The sequence below is a fragment of the Lepus europaeus genome, chromosome 20, assembly GCF_033115175.1.
Source record: "Lepus europaeus isolate LE1 chromosome 20, mLepTim1.pri, whole genome shotgun sequence".
Lineage (NCBI taxonomy): Eukaryota > Metazoa > Chordata > Mammalia > Lagomorpha > Leporidae > Lepus > Lepus europaeus.
The window spans coordinates 9,240,833-9,266,544 of NC_084846.1; the positions used below are offsets into that span (position 1 = coordinate 9,240,833).

Below are 25,712 nucleotides of genomic sequence, written 5' to 3' on the forward strand. Positions count from 1 at the left end.
AATGGGCGATAATAGAGCAGCCCGACACCTGTTGCTTGTCTCCTGGGTATTGGGTGCTGTGTACGCTCTGTTAGTAAAAGCTTGGGCTGTGGAATAGGATATAGTGGGTTCGAATCCCAGTGTCCCCGCACGCTCCGGCAAACTTTATACTGAACTCTCTGGTCTCACTTTCCTTAGCTGTTAAATAAGCACCTCCGTTTCCAACGTAGAGCAAAGAGAAAACGACAGAATGTCTGGAAATAAGCCCTGAGAAGGTTTTCACCGGTGTTGGGCAGTAGGGGAGCCATCGCGGTCTCAGCTGCCTGGGTTCCCGCTCACCTTGCTACGTGTTCGGCAGTCGGCCTAAGTTTTCCACATTTGCAAAACGGGCAGAACATTTGGCGATCGTGATTGGGTCCCGGTGAGAATTAAGCGAGTTAGTGAAGAGCAAATGCTAACGGAACCTGGCACCGTGTAAGCATTGTACACATTTTAGCTTATTATGGTCGATTTTTTTTGGAACCTGGGTTTCAATCCTGACAGCCGCCACCACTTTCTGGCTCTGTGATCTTGAGCACGGCCCCTCTCTGCAGTGAGCTCATTTCCATGAAGAGAGCCTCAAACAGTGCCTGGCAGAACACACAGCGGTCTTTATTGTTTTCGTTTCGCAAGATACTAAAGGTCAGAAAGGCAGAGTGATTTGTCCGAGGTCGCGCGGCACCAGGCCGGATTCGAACCAACTTGCAGATCTGAGGACCCTCGGAGGGGCGCAGGGAGGAGGAGGAGGAGGACACGGAGCTGGGAAGGAGCGGCGTTCTCGGAGCTCGGCTGGCCACGCCTAGGGGGCGTGGCCGGGCCCGAGTGGGCGGGGCGGCGGCCGCTCCTCCCCCGGCCGGGCTGCGACGGCGGCGCGGCTTGCGCTCGCTCGGCGCTCGGCTGGGGCGGCCTGGCCCACAATGAATGGCCGCCGCGGCTGCTGCTGCTGCTGAGGCGGAGGCCGTGGAGGCCGCGGAGGCGGAGGCCGAGGCCCCGGCGCAGGGGGGCGCGCCCCGGGCCCAGGCCGGGCCTCAGCCGCCGCTGCGGAGCCCGCCGGGAGCCCCCGGAGCGCGGCCACGGCGCAGGTGAGGCGGCCCGTCCGGGGCCCAGTTCCGGCCTCCTCCCGCCGGGGGCGGCCCGAGGGCATCGGGGGACCGGCAGGGGGCTGAAGCGGGGAGGGCCGGGGTGCCTCCTGCCACGGAGGAGGAGCCGTGCCCCCGCAGTCTACGGGGCCGGCGAGTGCAGGGAGGCCGGGCCAGCCCGGGTGGCCTTGAGCGTCCAGCCCCGGGGGCCGGGCCGGCCGGGCTCGGGTGGGGGGTGGGGGGAGGCGGCGGGATCGGGCCCGGACTCCCCCTCCCGCCTCATTCCCGGCGGAGGGAGGGCCGGATGGAGCCGGGGCAGGTGCCGGGGGTCCCGGGAAGTTGGAGGGCACGAGGAGGAAAAGTGAGGAGGCGCCCCGGCGAGGCCGGAGGGGGAGGGGGAGGAGGAGCCGGGCTCGGGGCCGGGTGGGGGGGGAGGGGATCGCGGCGCGGCCGGAGGGGGGCGGGGAGGGGCCGGGCCTGCAGGTACGGTCCGGGCGCCGGGGGAGGTGAGGCGGTCAAGTTACAGGCCTGGGGGCGGCGGCGAAGCCCAGGAAGTGGGGCATGGTGGTGGGTGTGGGCGGAGTTAGTTCGGGTAAGGGCGGCTGGGAGATCCCGGAGATGTTTGCAGGGGGGTGGGGGAGGCGGGTCAGCTGAGGTCAGGGCTCGGAGACCTAGCGGGGTGTGGGAAGCCAGATTTAGGGGCGATCGGGTACGGCGAGGGGGCTCCTGTAGGCGTTTTTTTTTTAAGGGGGGGAGGCAGAGCCTTGGGCTAGGCTGGTGGGGATGTGGGGGCGGGTCAGGAAAAACTAGTGTGACCAGGAGGGAGGTGCCCCGGTGTGTGTCCCCCGCCCCAGTGTTAGCTCAGGGTCAAACCTAGGAGCCTCCCCCCCACGCCAGCACCCCCTCTTAATCGGTGGGGCCTCTGCCTACTGTCGGAGTGCTGGCTGCCCGGTGGGTGGGCGTTTGGACAGGGACACGGGTCTGTAACTTCCCCAGCTTCCGGTGGCCCTGGCTCCCCTCCCACCCCTTCCAGGGCACAGCCCAGCACTCATCACCCTGGGTGTCTTGGGGTCCTGGCCTTTTTTTTTTTTTTTTTCTTGTGGCCACCGGAGCCTGGAAGCCAAGGTCTAGGAGATGGCACCTAACAGGCTACGGTTCCCTGGACCCCAGAGTTCTGAGCACCCCTGTCCCCATCGGTGAGCGCGGGAGGCTTGTGATGGAGTGAAGAGAGGTTAAGTGAGCCTCCCGGGGGCCACTGGGGTGAGCTCACGGGGCCGGGCCACACGACGAGGAAGCTGTGGCGAGGGGCCTGACAGTTGGCAGAGCCGGGGCTGCCTGAGCCTCAGTCGCCTGAGCTGGCCTTCCGGTGGGCCTGGCTGCTCTGGGTTCCCTGGCCATCCCTCCCCCCGACCTGGACCCGGGGGTGGGGGTGGGGGGGTGGAGGCTGTGTCCTCTTGTGGGCAGACTGGAGTCTCTCCGGTGTCCCACAGGGACTGAAACAGTGAACGCTTTGTCAGAGGCCCGGTGGCACCGCCTCCTCCCCTTGTCCCTGTGGGAGCCGGGAGGACAGGGGTCTGAGAAGCGGGATTGGACCGGCTCCGGTTCTGGAGCTGGGCTTTGCTGTGCTCGCCTTGGCCGATCTGTGTGTCCGCACCCCCCCCCCCCGCCACCGCCCCCACACCCCAGCTTCAGTCTCCGGTCCCACCACCCCGGCTCTGGCTCTTTCTGGGCTAACTGCAGGGCTGTTAGGGTGTCCCGGGGGCTTTGGTTTGGGATTTTCAGTACCTGCGGCAGCGCTGCCGGGTCAGTGGTGTCAGCCAAGTCGCTCCGGCTTTAACCAGGGCTTTGCTCTAATTCCCCTCTGCCCCCGGCCTGGAGCCTGCCCTCCCCTCTCGGGTTGGCCCCCTGGTTCTAAGGGGTAGGCAGTGAGCCGGTGGCTCCGTATAGCCACCTTTTCCTTGCCTGGGCTGGCCTGGCCACGGGTAGGTGCGCCTGGTTGTAGTGGGGACAGGTGGGAGTTGCTCCTACCGTGCGGATGGCAGAAAAGGACCCCGGGGAGAAGGCCCTGGCAGCAGCTGCTTTGCCGGGAGACCCTAGGGTGCTCAGAGCAGGGCCAGTGCAACAAGTAGACCCTACCCCGCCCCGCCCCCCTGCCGGGGACAGTTGGATTTGTGCTGGGGGCTAGGGCAGCAGCCCTGACTAACAGATCCCAGAGCAGCCAGCCCTCCAGCCAACTTCTGTTCTAGTGCAGCCTGAGACACGCAGAGGAGGAGATGGCTTGGGGCACGCGTGTTTATAAAGCTGATGGGGACAGAGGGGGCTTGGCTGGGCGACAGGAAGGCTCCCGAGGCAGCTCAGGTCGGCGGGGGTGGCGCCAGATTTCCGAGGGGCAAACGTCGCAGGCCAAGGCAGCCTGCCAGCCGCCTGCGAACTGCTCGGGACATTTTTTTCTTTGTGGTCTTCCCCAGGGATGACCCTGGTGTCAAGGAGACCCAGGAAGGAAAAGCCCTTGTGTCTCTTGTCTCTCCCACTACCCCCAGATGAAAGTTAAACGCCTTGGCCCCCAGGTTGTTTGGAAAGAGAGAGAGCGTGAGCGCGCGCGCGCATGCGTGCTTCTGGCCCGCATGCAGGGGCCGTCTGGGGCTGAAGGCAGGAGCCAGCAACTCGAGCCAGGGCTCCCTTGTTGGGTGGCAGGAGCCCAGTTAGCCGCTGCTGCCTCCCGGGGCCTGCATTAATGCAGCTGGAGTCAGGAGCCGGAGGCGGGTACCAACCCAGCCCTCGGTGGGCCACTTAACCGCAGGACTAAAAGCTTGCCCCACAGCGGGTCTGGGAGCTGGCCCGGGAGGTCTGGTTTCAGATCAGCATCATGGAATCTACCGCAGGGGTCAGCCTGGGGGCTCCCCTCCCGTCTGCTCTGCCTCAGGTCTCCGGGTTCTTAGAGACCCCAGGGGTCTCGTATGAGTGTTGTCTAGGTTGAGCAGAGGGCAGCAAACACAGTCTGGGTGGTGGAGGGGTGGGAGTCCGCCCCCTGCCCAGCTGTGAGACCCTGGCCAAAGGTCTTGACCTCTAAGCCTCAGTTTCATTCACTGATTCCGGGGACAAACAGACAGACCTGCGCCTGCGCCCTCCTGTGCTGTCCTTGACTGAGGGAGCTCCCCCACTGCCGTGGCCCCGGGAAGTGGTGGCTGGGGGCAATTCGGGTTGGCAGCATCACACGGTCACTAGGCCAAGCACCCAGATCAGCCTCACGCTGTGTCTCCAGCCTGCCCGCCGTTGAGATGCAGCCGGCGCAGGTGCAGAGGCCAAGCAGGGCTGCTGTTGTCCAGTTCTGAGGATTCTGAAGGGGAGGCTGGGGTGTGACCGGGCCTCGCTGTGAAGGCACTGGAGGGGCGGGGGATAAGGACAGATGGCCTCACTGGGCACCAGCCAGGGTGAGCGCTGACCTGCCCGTGTTACTCAGTTGTGGAATCCTTGGAACAGCCTCGTGAGGTGGCTGGTGCCACGTGTACCGGCCCGTTATACAGATGGGGAGACTGACGCCAGGGATTGCAGGTCGGTATTTTCTGGGAGAGTCAGCGCAAGTGAGTGAGAAGCTTCCTAAGAGTGGGGTGGGGTGGTTCCTGTACTGAACATATGCAGTGTTGGGCTTTTAAGACTTATTTATTTGGGGGTCGGCGCTGTGGCATAGTGGGTAAAGTCAGTGCCTGCAGTGCAGGCATCCCACATGGGCGCCAGTTTGAGTCCCGGCTGCTCCACTTCCGATCCAGCTCTCTGCTGTGGCCTGGGAAAGCAGTAGAAGATGACCAAGTCCTTGGGCCTCTGCACCTGCGTGGGAGACCCAGATGGAGCTCCTGGCTACTGGCTTCGGATCAGCCCAGCTCCAACCGTTGTAGCCATCTAGGGAATGAACCAGCAGATGGAAGACCTCTCTCTCTCTTTTTCTCTTTGTTTCTTTCTCTGCCTGCCTCTCCTTCTCTCTCTGTGTAACTGACTTTCAAATAAATAAATCTTAAAAAAAAAAAAAGGCATCTATTTGGAAGGTAGACAGATCTTCCATCCACTAGTTCACTCCCCAAATGATCGCAACGGCTTGGGCTGGGCCAGGAGCTCCATCTGGGTCTCCCACTTGGCTGGCTGGGGCCCAACCACTTAAGCCGTCATCCTCTGCTTTCCCAGGCACGTTAGCAGGGAGCTGGATCAGAAGTGGAGCAGCCGGGCCTTAAACTGGCGCTCCAGTATGGGATGCCAGCATTATAAGCAGCGGCTTAACCCACTGTGCCACAACACCGGCCCCAAGATTCATGTTCAAATCCCCTCCAAGGGCCTGTGTGGGCTGCCTCCTTCCAACCCTGGCAGCTTCTGGTCTCCCCTGACCCCACCCCCCAAGTTACCACAGGGCCTTTGCACTAGCAGATCCCCGTCCTTGGCTGCCACCACTGTGTCTTCTGGGTGTAGCTCAGAAAGGCTGGCGTCTGGTTAGAGCGGTCGGGGCTGTGAAGGTGGAGGCCAGATTGCTGAGGCTGCGAGGAGCGAGCGGGAGGGGGAGGAGAAGGCGACAGGTGGAGACTGCTCATTCCTGGGGCTGGGGAGAGGGAGAGCCGGAGTGCAGCTGCGGGTAGGAAGGAGACCTTGCTGGGGGCAGAAAGAGCAGTGCCCCCATCTGAGGTCCCCATGCAGCCAGCAAACCCCGGATCTGGAGGGGGGAGGAGCCCCAGGGCTGGGCTGGTGCCAGTTTCCTGTGCTGCCTCTGGCTTTTCTGAGCATCGGTTTTCCCATCTGTGAAATGGGTCTAGCAACCTCTGCCTTTGCTTGATTTCCCAGACCAGAGCCAAATGGCCTGTGTACAAACCAGGCCTGCCACTCGCCAGCCGTATAGTCCGAGCCTCGTGCTCATCTGCAGAGTGGTGGGCAGGCCCCTTCCTTCCTCAGAAACCTTCTAGAACAACCACTGAATCGATGAAGTGAGTGTCGGCACATTGGCCCCTGGCAACTAAGTCCTGTTCCCCACCGCGGGTTTAGCGACAGGCTGCCAGGGAAGAAGACAGCGCATTAAATGTGCACATACTTTGAGGAAAAAAACCAAATACGGACGCCAGCAGCGATTTCCACCCAGTCACGGGGCACTGTGTCCTCCGTTCGCCTCCGCCGCCTTCACGGTCTGCCGGGACGGGGTGTCTGAATGGCTGTGGGCCAGCAGCTGCCGGGAGCCAGCCACTTCCTGCCGAGCTGGGCTTTCCCGGGCCTGTGCTGCTCCTTGGACGTGATGGTCCCCCACCCCCACCTCCACCCCGTGCCTGCCTGGTTATAAACGTCAACAATTTTCACCACGCACGGTTTTAGGGGACGTGGCCATGCCTTTTTGGAGTCCCTTGTGAGGGTCTGGTCTCTGCTGGTTGGGGGAATCCTGGAGGTCCCTGCCCGTACCCCCCTCTCCCCTGCAGCCAGTGCGGTGCACCTGCTTCGCTGTTGGGAGTCCAAAGTTCAGTGACATGGAGCCCCAGGTCACATACCTGGCCCCAGGTAATGCTTCCGAGCCCTGCCTGCTTATTATTATTATTTTATATTATTATTATTATTTTGACAGGCAGAGTTAGACAGAAAGGTCTTCCTTCTGTTGGTTCACCCCCAAAACGGCTGCTATGGCCGGCACACTGTGCTGATCCAAAGCCAGGAGCCAGGTGCTTCTCCTGGTCTCCCATGCGGGTGCAGGTCCCAAGGACTTGGGCCATCCTCCACTGCCTTCCTGGGCCACAGCAGAGAGCTGGCCTGGAAGAGGAGCAACCAGGACAGAACTGGCACCCCAACCAGGACTATAGAACCCAGAGTGCCGGCGCCGCAGGTAGAGGATTAGCCTAGTGAGCCGCGGCGCCGGCTATTATTATTATTTTTAAAGATGTGTTTATTTGAAAGGCCGCCTGGCAGAATGGGTCGGAGATCTGCCATCCACTGGTTCACTCTCCCAATGGCCTCAAGAGCCGGGGCCGGGCCAAGCTTAAGCCAGGAGCTCCATCCAGGTCTCCTGCTCTGGGTGGCAGGGGCCCAAGCAGCTTGGACCGTCTTCCGCGGCTTTCCGAAGTGCATTAGTACAGGGAGCTGGATCGGAAACTGCAGCCTGGGCTCGTAGGGGATGCCTGCGTCTCTGGCCGCGGCCTAACCTGCCGTGCCACAGCTCCCGCGTTGGAAGAATGGGAAAGGACTTTTCATTGATTCACTCATTCCACCAACCTTCGGGCAGGAGACACAGCCGTGAACGAGAAGGGGAAACAAGCTGACCCGGAAGCAGAGAGACACCCAAGCCAGGGAGAGCCGCTTCCCAAGTGGTGGGAGACGGGCTTTGTCCCTGTGGCCAGGGAGGGCGTGAAGAGGCCCCGCCCTAGGGAGAAGGTCAAGGACAGGCAGGGCCGAAGCCCGGGGGCTCTGGTGAGATATTGCAGGGACCTGAGCAGTGGCACTCAGGGCTGAGGTGGCGGGAAAGTGGCTTTGGAGGCGTGGCGACTGAGTCCTGAGCAAGGGATGGGTGGTGATGCTGCTGCTTGGTTGCCTGCGAACCCAGGGACGTTCGGGCCAGACGCTCCGGTGGGGAGAGCGAATGGCTGTTGTCTTCATCCTATATGGCCCGGCTCAGGCTGCCCCAACAAAACGGGGTGAGCTAGGAGGTGGAGGGGACCGGCAGTCCAAGCTGCAGCACGCTCAGGCTCTGGTGAGGGCTCTCTTCCTGGTGTGCGGGCGGCCGCTGCCTTGCTGCCTTGCGTCCTTGCGCCCTTGCTTCTGACTTTGTTTAGCCGGAACTGCCCCAGTGCAGGCGCCTTGAACTGGGGAGAGGGGCGCGGCTCGGTCCAAAGCAGAGACCAGGAGCTACCAGCTCCTTTTCCTGACTGCCAGCTCGTGTCACACCTCTTCCCAGCAAGGCCATTTTGCTGTGGGAGACCCCCGATAAGTAGCCCCCGCCTCCCCACCCATTCCCCAAGAGGCAGGGCCACCTCAGGGCCTGCCCCCGCCCCCAGGCGGGACCTCTGCAAATATTTACCAATTGACTGTTAGGAGGGCCATGGAAACCGCGTGCCTTGCTTTGCCCTGTGTCTAGAGACACGCTCACCCCTGGGACCAGGACTAGCCGATGCTGGGAGGGTCCCCTCTACTCGGTGTGAGGCTGGGGATGCTGCCCTGTGGCCTCCTGGCCCTTCCCCCTCCCCCTCTTACCCAGCAGCGGGACTGATCTGCAAGAGATCAGATTTGGGAGTGGCCGAGTGGGACTTGGTGATCTCGGGGAGCGGGGGGAGGTGAGTGAGGTGCTGGGGGCACAGCTTCTGCCGAAAAGGCACAGGCGTGGAGGGAGGCCTTGGGTGCCAGGCTGGAGGGTGGGTTGCATCCGACGGGGCAGGGGGCAGAGCCAGTCAGCCATTCTGGGGGCTTTCGAGACCCCCCCCCCAACTCTGACATCCCCCACCCCTCCATGCCTCTGCCATTCCCGCCCAGTTCTGAGAACCCAGTTCTGGCTGCCCCCTTCGAGGGGGTGAGGGGCTCCCAGCAATTGTGTGAGTTCAGTGGACAGGCTTGGGGCAGCCGCCAGGGGATGGAGTGGTGCCCAGGACCCATCTCCAATGGCCTCCTTTCCACAACCACCGGGCTCTCCTCAACACCCCCCCCCCCCGAGATCCTCATTAGCACTGGGGCGAGCGGCCTTGGGGGCACCCATGGTTCTCCGACCCCCCCCCCCGGCTCCTGCACCCCAGATTGCCTTGAGCTGATTGCACCATCCCCAGCTTGCTAATCAGGCCAGCATGTCAGGTTGGCTGTGGCCCTCAGGAAGGGGTCTGGACATGCCGCTGGCTGTGTCCCTGCAAACCTCAGCTCCCCTGCGTGCCATGCCCGGGCTGGCCACTTGGCAAGGTTCACCTTACAGCTGGCCTATGCTGGCCCCTGGCCTGGAGGGAGGGCTCAGGTGCCCCGCTCGCGGCATGCCATTAGCAGAGCTCCCTCTGCAGGCAGCGCCCGGAGCTTCTGCATCAGCCCCAGGCCCTCGCCCTGCCAGGCACCTCCCACTGTTTTTTTAACTTTAAAAACTTCTTTGTAAAGCAGCGATCTTCCATCCACTGGTTCTCTCCCCCAAGCCCCTGCAACAGCTGGGGCTGGGGAACTCCATCCGGGCCTCCTATATGGGAGGCAGGGACTCGAACCCAGGCACTCGGATATGGGATGGAGGCCTCCCAAGCTGACTGAGCGACTACTCCTGAGACCCGGGGTCTCCCACATGGGTGCAGGGGCCCAAGCACTTGGGCCATCCTCCACTGCTTTCCTAGGTGCATTAGCAGGGAGCCAGATCAGAAGTGGAGCAGCCAGGACTCGAACCAGTGCCCATGTGGGATGCCGGTGCCGCAGGCGGAGGCTTCACCTCCTACGCCACAGCGGCGGCCCCAGGAACTAGTCTTGAACACAACTAGCCAGAGATCCCGGGGCAAACAGAACGGCCTGTCTCCATGGAGAGCCCTCCACGGCTGGGGCCCCCGGAGCCCTGAGTTCACCCAGCAGGTGTGTCCGAGACACTGCTGAAGCTGAACGCGACGGCTAGCAGCTCTTCACACGCCCCTCGGGTGTGAGAAGTCCTCCAGGGAGCTTCCAGGTCTGCAGGAGGGTGCGTGGGTCCAGGGTGGGTGGGTTTCCGGAAGCGATCCCTCCGCTAACACCAAGGACAAGTGCACGCTGGGACCCGGGAGGCAGCTAGCTCCAGTGCACCTGCTGCACACCGCAGATGCCCACACTCCCCCGTGTCCTCCCACGGCTTCTGCCACCTGACTCCGCACCCCACCCCCACACCCCCGTCTCTGTTGCCCCTGCAGCCGCCGCCATGGCGCAGATCCTCCAAATGGAGATCCCCAACTTCGGCAACAGCATCTTGGAGTGCCTCAACGAACAGCGGCTGCAGGGCCTGTACTGTGACGTGTCGGTGGTGGTCAAGGGCCACGCCTTCAAGGCGCACCGGGCCGTGCTGGCCGCCAGCAGCTCCTACTTCCGGGACCTGTTCAACAGCAGCCGCAGCGCCGTGGTGGAGCTGCCGGCGGCCGTGCAGCCGCAGTCGTTCCAGCAGATCCTGAGCTTCTGCTACACGGGCCGGCTGAGCATGAACGTGGGGGACCAGTTCCTGCTCATGTACACGGCCGGCTTCCTGCAGATCCAGGAGATCATGGAGAAGGGCACCGAGTTCTTCCTGAAGGTGAGCTCCCCGAGCTGCGACTCGCAGGGCCTGCACGCCGAGGAGGCGCCCTCGTCCGAGCCGCAGAGCCCCGTGGCGCAGACTTCCGGCTGGCCGGCCTGCAGCACTCCGCTGCCGCTCGTGTCGCGGGTCAAGACGGAGCAGCAGGAGTCGGACTCGGTGCAGTGCACGCCCGTGGCCAAGCGGCTGTGGGACGGTGGCCCCAAGGAGGCTGGGGGCGGCGGCAGCGGCGGCAATGGCAGCCGCAAGATGGCCAAGTTCTCCGTGCCGGACCTGGCGGCCAACCGGCAGCCCCCGCAGCAGGGCCCCGTGGTGGCGGCCGCACAGCCTGCCGGAGTGGCTGTGGCCGCGGTGGTGGGGGCGGGGCAGCCGGCCAGCGCGGCGGCGGCGGCGGCGGGCGTGGTGAGCGGGCCCAGCACGTCGGAGCGCACGAGCCCCGGCACCTCGAGCGCCTACACCAGCGACAGTCCTGGCTCCTATCACAACGAGGAGGACGAGGAGGAGGACGCGGGGGAGGAAGGCTCGGACGAGCAGTACCGGCAGATCTGCAACATGTACACCATGTACAGCATGATGAACGTCGGGCCGGCAGGTGAGGCGGCGCTGGGGCCCGAGGGCGCGCGCACACGCGCAGGGTCACTCAACAGTGCTGATGTGCACCTGCCGCCCGCAGCCGAGAAGGTTGAGGCCCTCCCGGAACAGGTGGCCCCCGAGTCCCGCAGCCGGATCCGAGTGCGGCAGGACCTGGCGTCGCTGCCGGCCGAGCTCATCAACCAGATCGGCAACCGCTGTCACCCCAAGCTCTACGACGAGGGCGACCCCTCCGAGAAGCTGGAGCTGGTGACAGGTGGGCGAGCTGGCTTCCCGGGGCGGGGCCTGAGAGCCCGGCAGGGCGCAGGTGTGCCCCCCCGGCCTGTCCCGAGCGGCGGCCCTGCGGGGCCCCGGGGGAAGGAGGAGGCGGGTGGCTGCGTGCCCCCGCTCCCAGGCCATCCCCGCTTGGCCCTCTCCCCAGGCACCAACGTGTACATCACGAGGGCGCAGCTCATGAACTGTCACGTGAGCGCCGGCACCCGGCACAAGGTCTTGCTGCGGCGGCTCCTCGCCTCCTTCTTCGACCGGTGAGGCGGGGGCCGGGGGCGGAGTGCGGCTTCCCCACGCTCGCAGCACGGGCGCGCTCACCGACCCCCCATGTCCCGCAGGAACACGCTGGCCAACAGCTGTGGCACCGGCATCCGCTCCTCCAGCAATGACCCCAGCCGCAAACCACTGGACAGCCGCGTTCTCCACGCCGTCAAGTGTAAGTGGCCGCGGCGGGCAGCAGGGGGCACGCCCGCGCCGGGCGGGCTGCCGGGTGGAGGTCGGTGGTCGGGGTTCCTGGGGTTCAGGCGATGGTGGGGAGGGGAGGGGAGGGGCCTGTGGTGGGTTAGCCGCGCCTTTGGCCCAGGGTGGGTGGGCATGGCTGGTGGGTGTGGCCTAGGATGGGTGGGTTGGCCTAGGGGCGGAGCTGATGTTGAAAGGGCATGGCCTGGGGCAGGCCGGCGTGGCTTAGGGCCATCCTTGGTCTCCGCTGAGCGGCTGGCCCCCACACAGACTACTGCCAGAACTTCGCCCCCAACTTCAAGGAGAGCGAGATGAACGCCATCGCGGCCGACATGTGCACCAACGCGCGCCGGGTCGTGCGCAAGAGCTGGATGCCCAAGCTGAAGCTGCTCACCGCCGAGGGCGACGCCTACACTACCTTCATCAGCGACACGGGCAAGATGGAGCCGGACGTGATGGGCGCAGAGCATGGCTTCGAGCCGGCCCACGACGGCGAGGCGGGCCCCTCGGCCGAGGCCCTGCAGTAACCGCGCCCCCCCCCACCCCTCTGTCCTGTCACACACACCTTGGTCACGAGCTACTGTCTGTCCCTCCCCAGGCCCCGCGGGGGGCGCTGCATGCTCCTGGGCCCCCCCTCCCCTGTCCCAGCCCCTTCCCCAGTGAGCCGGGCGGGGCGGGCTTGCAGGCGGGGGGCCAGGCCCGGGTCCACACACGGCTCGCCCCCTTCCCGCACCCCAAGCATTGTGCCCCCCCCCCACTCACTAGTCCGGGCATGGGGCAGGGGCCTGCCTGGTGGAAGTCCTTCCTCCGCCTCCGCTGGGCCTGGGGGGGCCATCTCAGGACCCCTCCCCACGCCCCACCCACCCCCCCAGTGCTTCCAGGCCTCCAGAAGCGCCTTCCTGCCGCCTCCTCAGTGCCGCGCCCTGGCGCTGGGCAGGGAGGCTGTGGGCGCTGCCCGTGGTGCAGCCGAGCGAGCAGGCTCAGAGCGGTTCCGCGAGCAACCTAGGGTGGCTGGGATGGCGGGCCCGGCACCCTGCCCTCACCCCCCCCCCCACCTCCATCTAACCCGTGTCCCCTTCCCCTCCCCCCACCCATCCCCTGGAGCCCGAGGGAGGGGACCCTCTGCCAAGGAGGCTCTGGGGGCGCCCACCTCGGGCTTGTGGAGTGTGTGCGTGTGTGCGCGTGCGCAGAACTTTTTGCTTTTTCCCAAACTTGAATGAAAATGAAGATAGAAGAGGCAGTCGGACCAGGGTTGGAATGGGGGGTGGGGAGCAGGCTGCGAGGAGTGGGGCTGCTGCCCTCCCCTCCGCTCCCCAGCCCCCGCCTCTGCCCTGCCACCCCCCACCCCACCCCGGGACAGGGCCCCCCAGCCCCTTAGCCGTGTACATAACTTTTTAAAACATTTTTTTAGCGACTGAAATATTGAAGTATAAGATTTCCTTTTATTTTTCAAACCAACGGGACTGGGTCTCACCCCCACCCGCCCACCTCCAGGTCCCCGGTGGGGGTGGGGTGGGGCGCACTGTGGAAGGCAGGATATTGGGGGTGGGGGCGTGTGCTGGGGCAGGCAGGCGGAGTGCGCGTGCGTGCGTGTGTGTGGAGTGTGGCTGTGTGTTCCTGACGCGGGCCCCCTTGGTCTGACCCGCTCCCCTCCCGCCCCCACCTCCCTCCTCACCGCTGTATTTCAAGGGAGGTCCCTGGCCTTGGCGGGTTGGGTGAGCCTGGTTCCCCCAGGCAGAGTTTTCTCTCTCTCACCATTCCTCTCGTTCTCGCCCAGGGCAAGTGTGTGCACGCGCGCATGCGCACACGGAGGGGTCGTTTTCTGCCCAGCCCCGTACCTCTCGCCTTCCCTCCCATCACCAGTCTTTCTGCCCCCTGCCTCTGGCTGCCCAGGCAAGGCGTTTTAGAGGAGGTTCTGGTAGGGGGGGACGGGAGGTGGGGTCGCCCCACACTGGACCCTTCCAACAGCGTCACCACCAGCCTGCTTGCGGGGGAGGGAAGCCCTGGCGCTCTGTTCTCTCAGCCCGGCCCGCCCCCCGCCCCCGGTCCCGCACCTTATCCTCCAGCCAACCCGAGTGTGTATGTGGGGGGGGGTCGGCACCCCCTGCTAAAGCACAAGCACCTTAGTCCCCACCCCCCGCCGTGCCCCCCGCCCCAGCGCCAACCCCAAAGCACAATATCCTGGTCACTTGGCAAGCAGCTGCAGCGGGGGGGGGGGGGGGCTCCAGCCAGACCCTCGGAAGACAGTGGGCGTGCCCAGGTGTGCCCCTCCTTCTAGGCCTGAGCAGGGGGGACCGGCTCCCTGGAACGGGGGTCTCCTCCCTCCCCGCCTAATCCCAGGGTAGGGGTTGCTCGGCTGCCCCGCCACCTTGGAGCCCCTGCAACGCTCGGCCGGGTGGCAGAGCCCAGTTGTCTTCAGGGACCCCAGGAGGTGGCCCCTGGCTCCTGGGACTGGGGTGGGGGGGACGGGCCAGGGGGGTGCAGGGGAGGGAACTCCCCACCAGGAGAGCCAAAGACAGGGTTGTGCCTTAGCCCAGGAGCACCCCCCCAGCGCCCCCTCTCCCCCCCGGGCGGCCAGCTGCTTTCCCCCCTAGCCCTGCCCTGCGCTGCATGGTCCCCTACCCTGGGCAGCCAGGAAGGAACGCAAACGGGGAGAATCATCCACGGACATTAAAAAAAATTAAAAAGACTATAGGGCCCTCTCCCACCTCCGCTCACCCCCACTCCCCCGTCTCCAAACCCCTTTTCCCGCGGGGCCAGCCGCCCCCACCCCCGGCCCCGCGTGGAGTGCCAAGGCCCGCCCCGCCCCCTCCCCGGGCCTGGAAGTGAGATTGCACATGAACTACTGTAAAGGAGGAGGAGCGGCGTCGAGAAATGTGAACCGCTAGAGTATCCGTGATACGAGAATAAACTAAACGCCTTTGTAACAGCCCTGCGCCCGTGCTGCTCACTGCTGGGGGGAGGGTCCCGCGGGCGCCACGGGCCCCAGCTGCTCCTGTGCATGTGGGAGGTGGCCCCTGCTGCTCACCCAGCTCCTCTGAAAAAGACCCAGGACAGCTCCTGGGCTCCCTCTCAGGACCGGACAGGAGGAGGAAGAACCCGCAGGCGCCCTGGAGGCCGAGTCAGCGCCGGAAGAATGAGGTCTCCAGTCCTCAGGGGTCCAAAAGGCCCCTGTGGCTCTGGGACGACGCGAGGGACATCGAGGTTACACAGGCAGGCAGGTTAGTAACCGGATCTAAAGGTCTCCACCTTGATGGGGCGCCCCAGCCAAGTTCAAGTTCTGGTGCTGACTTGGGCGCGGGGAAGGGGAAGCGATGGCGGGGGTGCATTTCGGCGGTGCCCCCTCCTCTGTCAGCAGGCCAAGTCCTAGCCTCGGACACCAGTAGGCAGGGTTTTGTCATTTCCTGTTTTTCCCTAAAAAGATTGCATTGGCCAGGGCTGGTCCGGGCCAAAGCCGAGAGCCAGGAGCTTCTTCCAGGTCTCTCACATGGGTTTCAGGGGCCCTGAGCGCCTGGGCCGTCTTCCCTGGTGCATTAGCAGGGAGCCGGATCAGAAGTGGGACGAGAAAAGGGGCGCCTGCCTTTCTGAGGGCAGCTTTTAACCCCAGGAAGACGTGGAATTCAGTTTGCCTGTCCCTTAGTAAACAGGAACCTCCGTGCAGAGCAAAATCCAGTCCTTTCCCCAGAAGGCTCTTGTATTTGTATCTGACATCTCTTGTGTCTGACATCCCGAGCGCTGGCTTTCTCTCCTGGGCCCAGGACGCAGCAGGTGAAGGTTGAAGTATTTGAACCCCCGCCACCTGCGTGGGAAACAAAGGTGGAGACCCTGGCTCCTGGGTCCTGGCTGTCGTGAGCAGATGGAAGATTCTCTCTCGGTCACTCTGCCCGGCAGATCTTGTTTACAGTGCATACTATTTGCATAGCAACTGCCCACATCCTCCTATAAACTTAGTTTTTGATGCAAGAAATACTTTGGAAATTTTTATTTATGAGAGCCAGAGCTGCTGTCCACCCGTTCAACTCTCCAAATGCCCCCAATGGCCCGGGGCTGACACTGGAAGCTGGGAAACTCCATCCAGGTCTCCCGCGTGAGCGGTTCCACTGTGGGATCTGGGTGTCCCGAGCCGTGGGTTCAGCCACCTTATTAACGCCCAGAATTCAGCAGAATCATTGTTTCTCTCCCAAACATCAGCTATGGCAGTCATACACACGCACATACACACACAGACCCCCCGTGGATGCAATGAGCTGTGGTCAGCTACAAGTTCAAAATCAACACGATGTAGGATATAAATACATATTTTTTAAAAAAAAAGGCTGCGGATTTATTTCCAGATTGGCACTTGTGAAGGTACAATGGCCGCCACTGACGGCCCTGGGATTCCGGAAGTTGACACGGGTGGGAGGTGGGGAAAGTGTGGCAGGTCTCCCACCTTCACCCACTAAGTGCACTTGAGACAGGACCCTGGTGGTGGTGTGGGGGGTGCTCCAGCCCAGGGCCCTGGATGAGAGCCTGGGGCACAACTCCCAAGGGCTCCACCTGTTCCTCTCGGGGGTGGGGGCGTAGGTCAAGGTCAGAGCAAGACCAGCAGGAGCAAGACCAGGAGCAGCACCCCAAGAAGCACCAGGATGGCACACCACTGCTGGCGATCTAGGATGGAAGAGGGGCGGAGTCACGGCAGGGTGGGTGGGGCAGAGGCGGAGCCACCTGCTACCCGCCCCCTTCCAGGGCGGGCCCAAGTGACTCACCGCTCGTCATGTGGGACACCTTGGCCATCTTACGGAGGACGCCGTCCATGCGTGACTGGGTGTGGTCCATCTCATGGCCAAAGGCATCCAGCATACTGTCAAGACCACAGCGGTGTTCCAGGGCCCCCAAGCACACCGGCCCTGGGGGTACCCGCCCACCACTGGAGTCCCCTGCCTCACCCGCTCTGCTCCTCCAGCTCCTCCCCGACGCGGCCGGACATGTGTTTTAGGACCCGGATGCTCCCGGACACCATGTCCAGCTGTTGGTCCTGTTGGTCCATGATCAGCTGCGGGGAGGGGTGGGGGCGAGGAGGAAGGGTGCCAGCTGTTTGCTGTCGGCAGGGACCGCCCCCTCTCCCCCACCCCTACTCTGGGGGAGTCCCCTGGCCACTGGCACGCACCTGCTGCGTGGCCTGCTGCTCCTCAATGTAGCGAGAAGTGGCCGAGACCACGCTTGCGTCCAGCAGGTCGCTGGGTGACTTCTGGGCAGCTGGTTTGCCCACCAACATCTGCTGAGACATGTGGGTCACAGGTTCGGGGAGGGCCGGCCACCTCAGGGCAGGTCTGCACTGCGAGGGGAGCAGCATCTGGGGTGGGACAGCCAGAAGTCCTCACACCTGCCACCTACGGCACTAGCAAAGGGGACCCCAAGGCAGCCTTGTCATCGACCCTCAATTTTTTCATCTGAAAATGGGGAGACCTATAACTTTCCTGATCCTGGAGTGAGCATTTAATGAATGGAGCCATGGAAAAGGCTTGGGACAGAGACACAGAGAGAGATCTTCTATCCACAGGTTCACTCCCCAAATGTCTCCCTGCCCTCAACATTCAGGGCTGGGCCGGGCTGAAGCCAGGAGCCAGGAACTCAATCTGAGTCTCCCACGTGGGTGGGTGGGTGCAGAGATCCAAAGCCTTGAGCCATCCCCTGCTGGCTCCCAGGGCGCACATTAGGAGCGAGCTGGCCTCCCAGGATGTGCTTCAGCAGGAAGGCGGAGCCGGGAACGGACCCCAGGTTCTGCAACAGGGGAACCCGTCTGTGTGTGTGTGTGTGTGTGTAACTTCGATTTCCATTTTTTCCCGCGAACATAAGCATGATTGCATTGTTTAGGGAACAATAACAGGGGAAAAACCAACGCCCAGGGATTCAGATGGGCATACAGTAAGGATGCCGTACCTCTCTGTTTTTCCTCTCCATGAAGGCTACAGAGGCCGGGCTCACAATATGGTCCTTCATTTCCTGGGAGGGGGACGAGGATGGTGGTATTAGGGAGGAAAGACACTCCGACTTCTGCACGCTCCCCACCCCACCCCCAACAACCGGGCCCTCTGCGCACCTGCACCGCCTCCCGCATCCGCTCCACAAATTCCTTTCTCTCCTGCAGATCCCCAGCGGGCAGCTTGAACTTGCCCGGGTTGGCTTCCACGATTCGTGGGCTGGGAGTCAAGGGTCAAGGCCAGGGCCAGAGGCGAACCCCCTCCACCCCCAGGGGGATCCGGCCTCTCAGTGCCCACCCCCCACCCCCGACCCGGGCAGCGCCAGCGCGTTCGAAGCCCTCCCAGAGGATATCGATGGTCTCTTCCAGGTCCTCGAGGTCCCATTCGATGCTGCGCAGGCCATTTCGCAGCTCATTGGCCGTCCAGTCCAGCTCCTCGCGGCCGCCCGCGCCGCCTTCCTGGAGGAGCTCGCACCAGCGCTGGTGCAGCCCGCGGGCCGTGTTCACCGCCTTCTGCACCTCGCTGCGGGCGGGGGCACAGCAGCAGCGCGGCTGGGGGCAGGCGGACCCAATCGCGTCGCCCCCGAACGACCCTGTGGCTCCAGAGACCCCCACCACCACCCCCAGACCCTCCCAGAGACCCCAGCCCCGACGGCCAGCGCGCGCACCGATCGCCCTCCCCCGCCCCGTCGCTGTCACTCACCCTCGCACTACAAAGAATGGATCTTCGAGAGACATGTCCGCCCCCCTCCCCCAGGAGGCCGCAGCCCCTCCGGGCCGGGGCTCGCGAGCCACTTGGTTGCCTCGCAGCCCAGGAGGAAGCGCCGCCACCCCCGCCCCCGGTTCGGCACCATCGAGAGCGGGACCTCCAGGGGAGAGAGAGGCCCGAAACGAGGAAACTTCCGTTCCCGTCGCCGCCATTTTGGGTGTGGGCGAAGGCCACACTTCCGATCCGCATGTCCCGCCTTCTCACGTCAATGTGCCATTGAAGAGGCGGGAGGGTTTCGCAGTCTAAGTGAGCTGTTTGCTTTTGAGGCAGTGTAAATAATAATAGTCTGGGATTCCAGCTGAGAAAGTGTGGGGGGTCAGTGGGTTCCCGGAGCGGGCACCCCCGGAGCCCGCCCCGGGGCGTCCGTCCCAGCCCAGGGTCCCCAGCAGCAGGTGTGGGAAGGGGTGCGGGCACTTTAGCGGCGCTCTTCCTGCAGGGCGTGGGTGGGTGGGGGGAGAGCTCGCGAGGTCGTGTGGGGGCGGAGGGACCGCGTGAGGAGACCCCTGGGGCGGGTGTGGTGTCACCTGGGCGCGCGAGCCTGGGGGCGGCCCCTGAGGAGGCACCAGCGCCCCGGTGCGTGGTCCCCGGGAAATCGGAGGTGGGGGGCCGGGTCTCCCTTCTCGGGAAGGTGTGCGGGATGTCTCCGGGAGTCGCCCGTGGTGTGGGGCAGAGTCGCCGCCGGGTGCGGCCTGCAGACGGGGCTTCTGGGCTGGGGGGCAGGGGCGGGATCGGTGAACGAAGAGGTGATTTTAGGGGGGGTCCTTTCAGGGTCGCCGCCGTCGGGGGGCTCCGTCAGTGAGAGCCCGCGCGGGCGGGGTGCTTGCCCGGAGGGGCGTCGCTCCTTCCTGGCCCCCACGAGGGAAGGAAACGCCGCCTTCCTCCTCCACACCCCACACACCAGGCCCCGGCGGACTGCGAGTCCGGAAGCCCCAGGCTCCAGCCGCCCGCTCGGGGGCGGGGCGGCGGCCGCGGAGGGGGCGTGCCCGGAGCCGAGGCCCCGCCCCCAGAAGCTCCAGGCTCCAGCCGGCCGCGCGGGGGCGGGGCGGTGGCCGCGGAGGGGGCGTGCCCGGAGCCGAGGCTCCGCCCCCGGAAGCCCGCTCCCGCCCGCAGTGGTGATCCCGGCCCCATGTCCTTATATGGGCAGCCGGAAGTGGCTGGCGCGTTCGCCCTACGTCACTCCTTCCAAATTTAGCTGTGGAAGTCAGCGGGGCCCCAGTGGCGGGAAGGCTGCGTACGCCGGGGGAAGGGGGAGGAGGGCGCCTCTTAAAGGACCCGCACCACGAGTGAATGCAAGCATTTGAACAATGTTCTTTTTTTTTTTTAAGCTACGGGAATTGAGTCTTCTCGTGGCGGAGGGTGGGGCCGATGTTTTCTCCGCGTGGCTTAGTTTCCAGCTCCGCCTCCCGGGGCGCAGAGGCGGAGCAGGGCCCCCTCCCCCCCCGCCGCCGACGGGGGGCGGCAGCCACGTGTTCGTCGCCGGGGACCGCGCCCCGTTCGCGGCCAGGGCCCAGCCCACCTGGCGGGGGTCGCTACGCAGCGGCGAGCCTGTGGGCGATGCCCGGGCTGCGTTCCGGAGTCTGCGGACGACCACCCACACCCGCCCCCTCCGCCCGGTAGGCGTTCGAGCTCCAGAGCCCAGCAGCGCCATCCCGTGCAGGAAGAGAGCTTAGCACCCAGCACGCAACCAGCACGCAGCCAGCGCCCCTAAGCTCAGACGGCTGGGCGACAGGAGGGAATGACCGGCTCGGCCCCGAGCCTCCCGTGGCAGCAAAGGGGCCCTGGGTGCAGACGGCGCGAGCACGTGGGCGGGCCCGGAGCCTGCGTCACCCCTCCCCAGGGCCCGCACTCAGCATCCCCTCGGGGCGGAGGAGGACTCCACCGTGGGCCGGGGTTCCCCTCCCGTCCCCTTTTTCCATCACCGCGAGTAAATTGCACCCTGTCGCTTTAAGGAGGCTCCGGCCACGGGGCCGCGGAAAGCCCGGATGCGGCCTTTTTACTGGGCGGGGCGTCCCTGTGACGTCACCCGGGGTATAAAAGGGCTCGGGTGGCGGGCGCCGGGGCAGAGCGTCCTAGCGGTGTCCCGGCGCGGAGAGGCGTGAGCGAGCGCGTCGTATCCCCCCGCCCCGAGTGCACCTGCCGCCCGTCCCGTCCGCCGTCGAGCCGCGATGGAGGTGCAGAAGGAAGCCCAGCGCATCATGACCCTGTCGGTGTGGAAGTTGTACCACTCCCGCATGCAGCGCGGCGGCCTGCGGCTGCACCGGAGCCTACAGCTGTCGCTGGTCATGCGCAGCGCCCGGGAGCTCTACCTCTCGGCCAAGGTGGAGGCGCATGAGCCGGACGCGCCCTTGCCTCCCGCCCGCCCCGCCGACCCTCGCCTGCACCCGCCGCGGGAAGCGGAAGAAGCCACGACCGAGGCAGCGCCCCCCGACGGTGAGCAGCCCTCGCCCGAACCCATGGACACGCAGGAGGCACCGGGAGCGGAGGAGGAGGCGGCCCCTGCCCCTGCTCGCTGCGCCCCGCGCCCAGTCAAGGCGAGCCGCAAGCGACGGAGCAGCTGCAGCCTGAGCGACGGCGGGGACCCGGGACTGATCCCTAGCAAGAGGGCCCGCCTGGAGGAAGAGGAAGAGAGCATGGAGGCGGACCCGGACGAGGAGGCGGCGGCGGCGAGGGTCGCCGATCGCCTGCTGCCCGCCCCGGCGCAGAGCGAGAGCGCCTTCCCCAACCTGGCCCAGGTCCTCCAAAGGCGCTTCTCCGGTCTCCTGCACTGCAGCCCCGCCAGCCCCCCGACGGCGCCGGCGCCGCGCGAGGCCAAGCCGGCCTGCCGCCCGCAGGACAGCGTGCTCAACGTGCTGGTGCGCGCCGTGGTGGCCTTCTGAGCACCCGAGCGGCGGGCGCTTGCCGGAGCCCAGAACGCGCGCGCGCGCGAACTGAACCGTCGTCGGCCCGAGGGCGCGGACGCGGGGACGAGCCTCTCTCCCCGCCACTCAACACACAGAGGCGCGCTCACGCCCTGGATCGAGGGGGCGGCGCGGAAAGGAGCGGCGCGGCTCGCCCGGGAGATGCCGAGCATCCCGGAGGGGGGAACCCTGGCCGTGTGCGCGCGCGCCCCCCCTCCCCAAACCCGGAGGAGCCGGGGGCGCAGGCGCCTTCCGCGGACCACAGGTGCTGTCTAAATGGACCGAGACGTGGGCCTTAACCCTCTCCCGGACCGGGAGCCAGGGGGAGTGGGCTTGGACCTTTCATTTCCTCAGGGTCGGACTTGATTTTGTTGTTTTTTTTTTTTTTCCCACCGAGGGCTCAACGCCGGCCTGCCATGGTTTTTCTTTCAAGAGTCGCCGTGTGCCGTGGCAAAGTCCCAGGAGACTCTTCCCCCCCCTCCAGGGACATACTTGTGCAGGCGGTCAGCGTTGCGTCACGGGGCCGCTTCCTGTTGGCGTGCGTGGGTGCGGGGCCTGGGAGGGAGGGTCCGGGGTGTGGATCCGCCCCGCCATGGGTGGAGGGCAGTCTGATCACCTCGCCCACGCCGCCCGCTGCTGGTTCAGTGTCCCACGCCCGGCGCGCCCCTCCCCCCCGGGGTGGTGGTGGCTGGGAAGAGAGGTGATTTCTCTGGTCTTGTGCAGGTGGCGGTGCCCCCCACTCCCACCCTCAGTACGTGCCCACGGCAGGCCTAAGCTGGGGGACCGGTTGGCGGCCATGGCTGGCCCGATTTGGGGGTGGGGGTCGGGGATGGGGAGGGGAGGGCTCCTTTGGTGGCCCCGGGAGTTTTTCCTTCGGGGGGGATGGGTGGGTTGTGGTTTCAATGCCAGTCTCACCTAGCCGGTTTTTGTTAGGGACGGTTAGAAAAATAAAGAAGACAAAAAAGACTTGAGTAGAAAAGTTTGGCCTGTCTGGTTTCCTGCCGCGGCGGGGGAGGGGCGGGGTTAAGGGGTCACGCGCTGGCTGGGGCGGGGTGGGGGAACCCCAGGAACTGGTCTGACCGGTGGTTACGGCGTGGGCGGGAGAGGGAGCAGGCTGGTCCTGCGCCCCTTGAATCCGCTCTCCCAATGGGGGGCGTAAGCACGATTTGGGGGACCTTGCCTCCTCCTGCTGCTGACCTGGGGCGTCCGCCAGCGGTGGAGCTGAACTGGTGGACTTTGGAATGCTGGTTACGCCCTCACTTCCAGCGTTTTCCGGGCGGTATGGCAAAGAGCCTGCTGTTTCCAGCCTCAGTTTCCCTATCTGTGAAATGGGCCTTCTGTGCCGCTCCCCACCCCTGCCTCGCTCTAGGTGGTGAAAGACCCCCGCGGGCCCTAGGTCTCTACTCCGTCCGGAGAAGAGGAAGAAAAAAATTTTTTTTAATTTCCCCAGCGTGGCTACCAGTAAGGGGGTCTGCCGGCGCTGCCCCGGGGGGCTGAGGGGAGGAGGGGGCGTGGCCAGCAGGGACAAAGGAGCCGCAGGTGCAGGGTGGGGGGGCGCGGAGGAGCGCCGGCCACGCCTCCTGACGGCTGTCTCGGCCGAGGCGGGCCTCCAGTGACCCCGGGAGACCTGACCCCGAGGCCCGGGAGTGGTGGTGGGGAGATCCAGAGAGGGGCCAGGCGCTTGCCGAGCCCCAGGCTTTAGCAGCCGCCCCGTCCACCCACGTGGGAGCGGTGCGAGTGCCGCCTCCCTCTGATTCCGTCCGGGAAAACGTGGGGGGTTTTTGCACGCCGCACTCTTGAGGCCAGATACACACCCGGGGTGGGGGTGGGGCTGGAACCCCAAGCCCCAGGCGATAGAGCAACGCCCTGCCGGGCCCCGGGAAGTCCCCGGCGGCGGCGGCGGAGGTGGCTGGGGAGGGGGGCGTCGCCCCGGCATCCTGTGGCAGGAACCGCCGGGCCCTTCCTTCCGCGGGAAGTGGCCGAGCCGACCCCCGCCCCCGCCCAGGCTCAGGCCGCCTAGGGGTTTCCTGTGCCCTGGCCACCGCGGAGAGGACAAGGGCAGATGGAAGACGGGCCTGGAACTAGCAACCCGAGACATCTGTCACCACGGATGACACCGCCAAGGTCTTCTCCCAGGATGTCACCTGGGAACTGCTCGATGGGGTGGCGGCTGTGACAACCAAGAAAATGTCACACATCCTGTGCCCAGTGGCGTCCCAGGAAAAACCAGGCCTGGCTCCTTAGCCGGCTGGTGCCCTAGGGACAATGCCAAGGGGACTCCCCCACGCAAGGGCAAAGGAGCTGGGCCTCAGGTTCCCAGGCTGTAAATTGGGCACAATCACAGCCCTTGTCGCAGAAGCCTTATTAAGCAAGGTAAAGCGACTGGCACACAGAGTGCCTCGTATGTGCATTGTTTGATGACTGGCGGATCGTGGGATGACTGGTCTGGCTAGACATGGTAAAGCCATGTACCTACACACGGGTGTACATGGATGAGAAAACGCGGTCTGTCCCCCTCCCCCATCCTGTCTGCTCCTTCAGACTCCCTTGCCGGTCCTCTAAGGACCTCGGAAAATGGAATGCTAAGGTACATTGAGATGGAGAGTCAGAATGTTTCTGGAATCTAGGCATAGGCAGGGTGTAGCTGTTAAGACACCCAGGAGGGAGACGCCCCCATCCTGTCTCAGGGTGCCTGGGCTGGAGGCCTGGTTCTGCTTCCGGTTCCTGCACCTGCGAGGCAGCAGGTGCTGGCCGCTCCTGGCTTCAGCCTGACCCAGCCTAGATGAAAAAGGTCTCTTTCTCTGTCTCTCTCTGCCCTCCAAATAAAAATAAGTAAACTAAGTTGAGAACGTTACAATGCAAACAGAATGTCATAAAATCCTGTTGAAACAGTAGCCAAGGGGAAATGAGCAGGTCTTAAAGATACATTAGTAGCAAGGCTGCAAAGCAAAAAGAATCCGAGGGCTCGATCTTGTGTCATTTGGTGTAACCCCTGTGTAACCCGAGCTCAGAGCTCAGCCCCTCTCTGGCCCGCGCACTCTCCCCTCCACGGGTGTGTCCACACTGACCTGCATCTTTGTCCCTTTAGCTCCTTCCAGCCACACGGACTTCGTACCCGTACCCGCCACGCCTGCCTTCCAACATCGGTTTTCCCTTCCGGGGCTCAAGCAGCTCCGCACAAAGGGCAAATCTTGAATCGGGTGTGCCCTGCTGCTTTTTATTTTGACCAAGACCCCCTCTATTTCTGAATACTCAGAGCGACTTGAAAACAATTTTCAAAGTTGTTTGTGATCAGAATCACCCCAACTGCAGTTTTACACTTATTTCTGTGTGTGTGTGTTTTTTTTTTTTTCCGGGTGGGCGTGTGTTTACCAGGAGCCTCTGCGATGCATTGAGCATTTGCAATCTACCTTTTTACAGCTGGGGAAACTGAGGCTCGCCCCGCAGGACAGCAAACGGGACGGTTCTAGAGGGTCTTCCACCCCGACGCCCCCCCCCCCCCCAGCTCCCTCCTAGGCTGTGGGGCTAGGGAAGGGCTGGGCCGCAGGTGGGAACCTAGCCGGGGAACAGAACCCAGACCGGTTTATCCGGTTCCAGGACCCAGGGCGAGGTCCGCCCGCCCGCCCCAGGCAGGAAGGACGCAGGCCTTGGCCCAGTTGCTCCCTAGGCGTGACCGGGACTTGTCCGGGCATGGAAACTTGAGCCGGAGGCCAGACGCAGCGAGGGGACTGGGGGTGGGGAGTCAGCGGGCGCGCGGGGCGGAGCACCCGGTGCCACTCACAGCCTGGGGAGGGCGGAGCATGCAAATGAGCCCTCCGGGCCACGCCCCCGCGCTCTGCAAAGCGGCGGCTTCCAAGAACTGGCAGTGCGGTCTGTGGCCCAGGCCACGCCCCTCGCCCCCAACCAGGTCTCTGCCGGATTCCCCACCCTCTCCCCTCAACCCTGCTAGCGACCGCCCCTCCCCACTCTCACGGATGCGGGGGCGGGGCTTGCGGGCAGCGCGGGAAGACGGAGGCGGAGGCCGCGCCGGGGAGGGGCGAGCGAGTGGCGAGGGGGCGGGGGAGTCCCGGAGTCAGCCTGGCCAAAGAGACACCTTCCAGCCCCCCAGCGCGGCCCCCCCTGCTAGCATCAACGAAGACCCTCCCCAGCCTGTCCGCACACATCTGGTTACCAGCTGCGCGCCCTGGCCCTGCCCGCTCCCAGGGGCTCCCAGCCCCAAATCCCACCCGAGGCTGCTAATCAGAAAAAGCTGCCAGGGCGGGGTGGCGGGGGCGGGAGAGGGGTGGGTGTGAAACTTTCTGACCCCAAGATGCTTGGGCGCCGGGGAGGGGCGGGAGCCGGCAAGGAGCTTGACTTGTACCTAAAAACCCGAGATCAAAGCCTTCTGTCTTCCAGATGGGGTCCGCGGGGAGGGCGGAGCCCCATCCCATCTTCCTCAGACACCCCCCCCCACCTC

The 25,712-nt window shown here is 64.7% G+C and overlaps 3 protein-coding genes across 4 annotated transcripts; 2 read left to right on the forward strand and 1 right to left on the reverse strand.

The window, feature by feature from the left end:
• The first annotated feature begins 1,043 nt into the window (after positions 1–1,043).
• NACC1 (nucleus accumbens associated 1) lies at positions 1,044–14,585 on the forward strand. Its single transcript, XM_062179412.1, has 6 exons — positions 1,044–1,100; positions 9,935–10,900; positions 10,982–11,155; positions 11,321–11,426; positions 11,508–11,605; positions 11,899–14,585. Exons 2-6 carry the CDS (start codon positions 9,943–9,945, stop codon positions 12,153–12,155), a joined length of 1,593 nt encoding a protein of 530 aa, XP_062035396.1. The 5' UTR covers positions 1,044–1,100; positions 9,935–9,942; the 3' UTR covers positions 12,156–14,585.
• Positions 14,586–15,623: 1,038 nt separating this feature from the next.
• STX10 (syntaxin 10) lies at positions 15,624–18,426 on the reverse strand. Of its 2 annotated transcripts, none has more exons than XM_062179413.1 (8): positions 18,294–18,426; positions 17,944–18,113; positions 17,711–17,805; positions 17,551–17,613; positions 16,778–16,888; positions 16,557–16,663; positions 16,377–16,471; positions 15,624–16,278 (listed from the first exon to the last, which is right to left on the reverse strand). In XM_062179413.1, the coding sequence occupies exons 1-8, from the start codon at positions 18,326–18,328 to the stop codon at positions 16,202–16,204; spliced, it is 753 nt and encodes a 250-aa protein (XP_062035397.1). In that variant the 5' UTR covers positions 18,329–18,426; the 3' UTR covers positions 15,624–16,201. The 2 variants fall into 2 exon arrangements, with proteins under 2 accessions (XP_062035397.1, XP_062035398.1); XM_062179414.1 differs by having other exon boundaries at positions 15,625–16,278; positions 16,778–16,885; positions 18,294–18,425.
• A 1,478-nt stretch (positions 18,427–19,904) lies between these two features.
• Positions 19,905–22,088, forward strand: IER2 (immediate early response 2). The gene has a single exon (XM_062179145.1). The coding sequence runs from the start codon at positions 20,525–20,527 to the stop codon at positions 21,233–21,235; it is 711 nt and encodes a 236-aa protein (XP_062035129.1). The 5' UTR covers positions 19,905–20,524; the 3' UTR covers positions 21,236–22,088.
• The last annotated feature ends 3,624 nt before the right edge of the window (positions 22,089–25,712 follow it).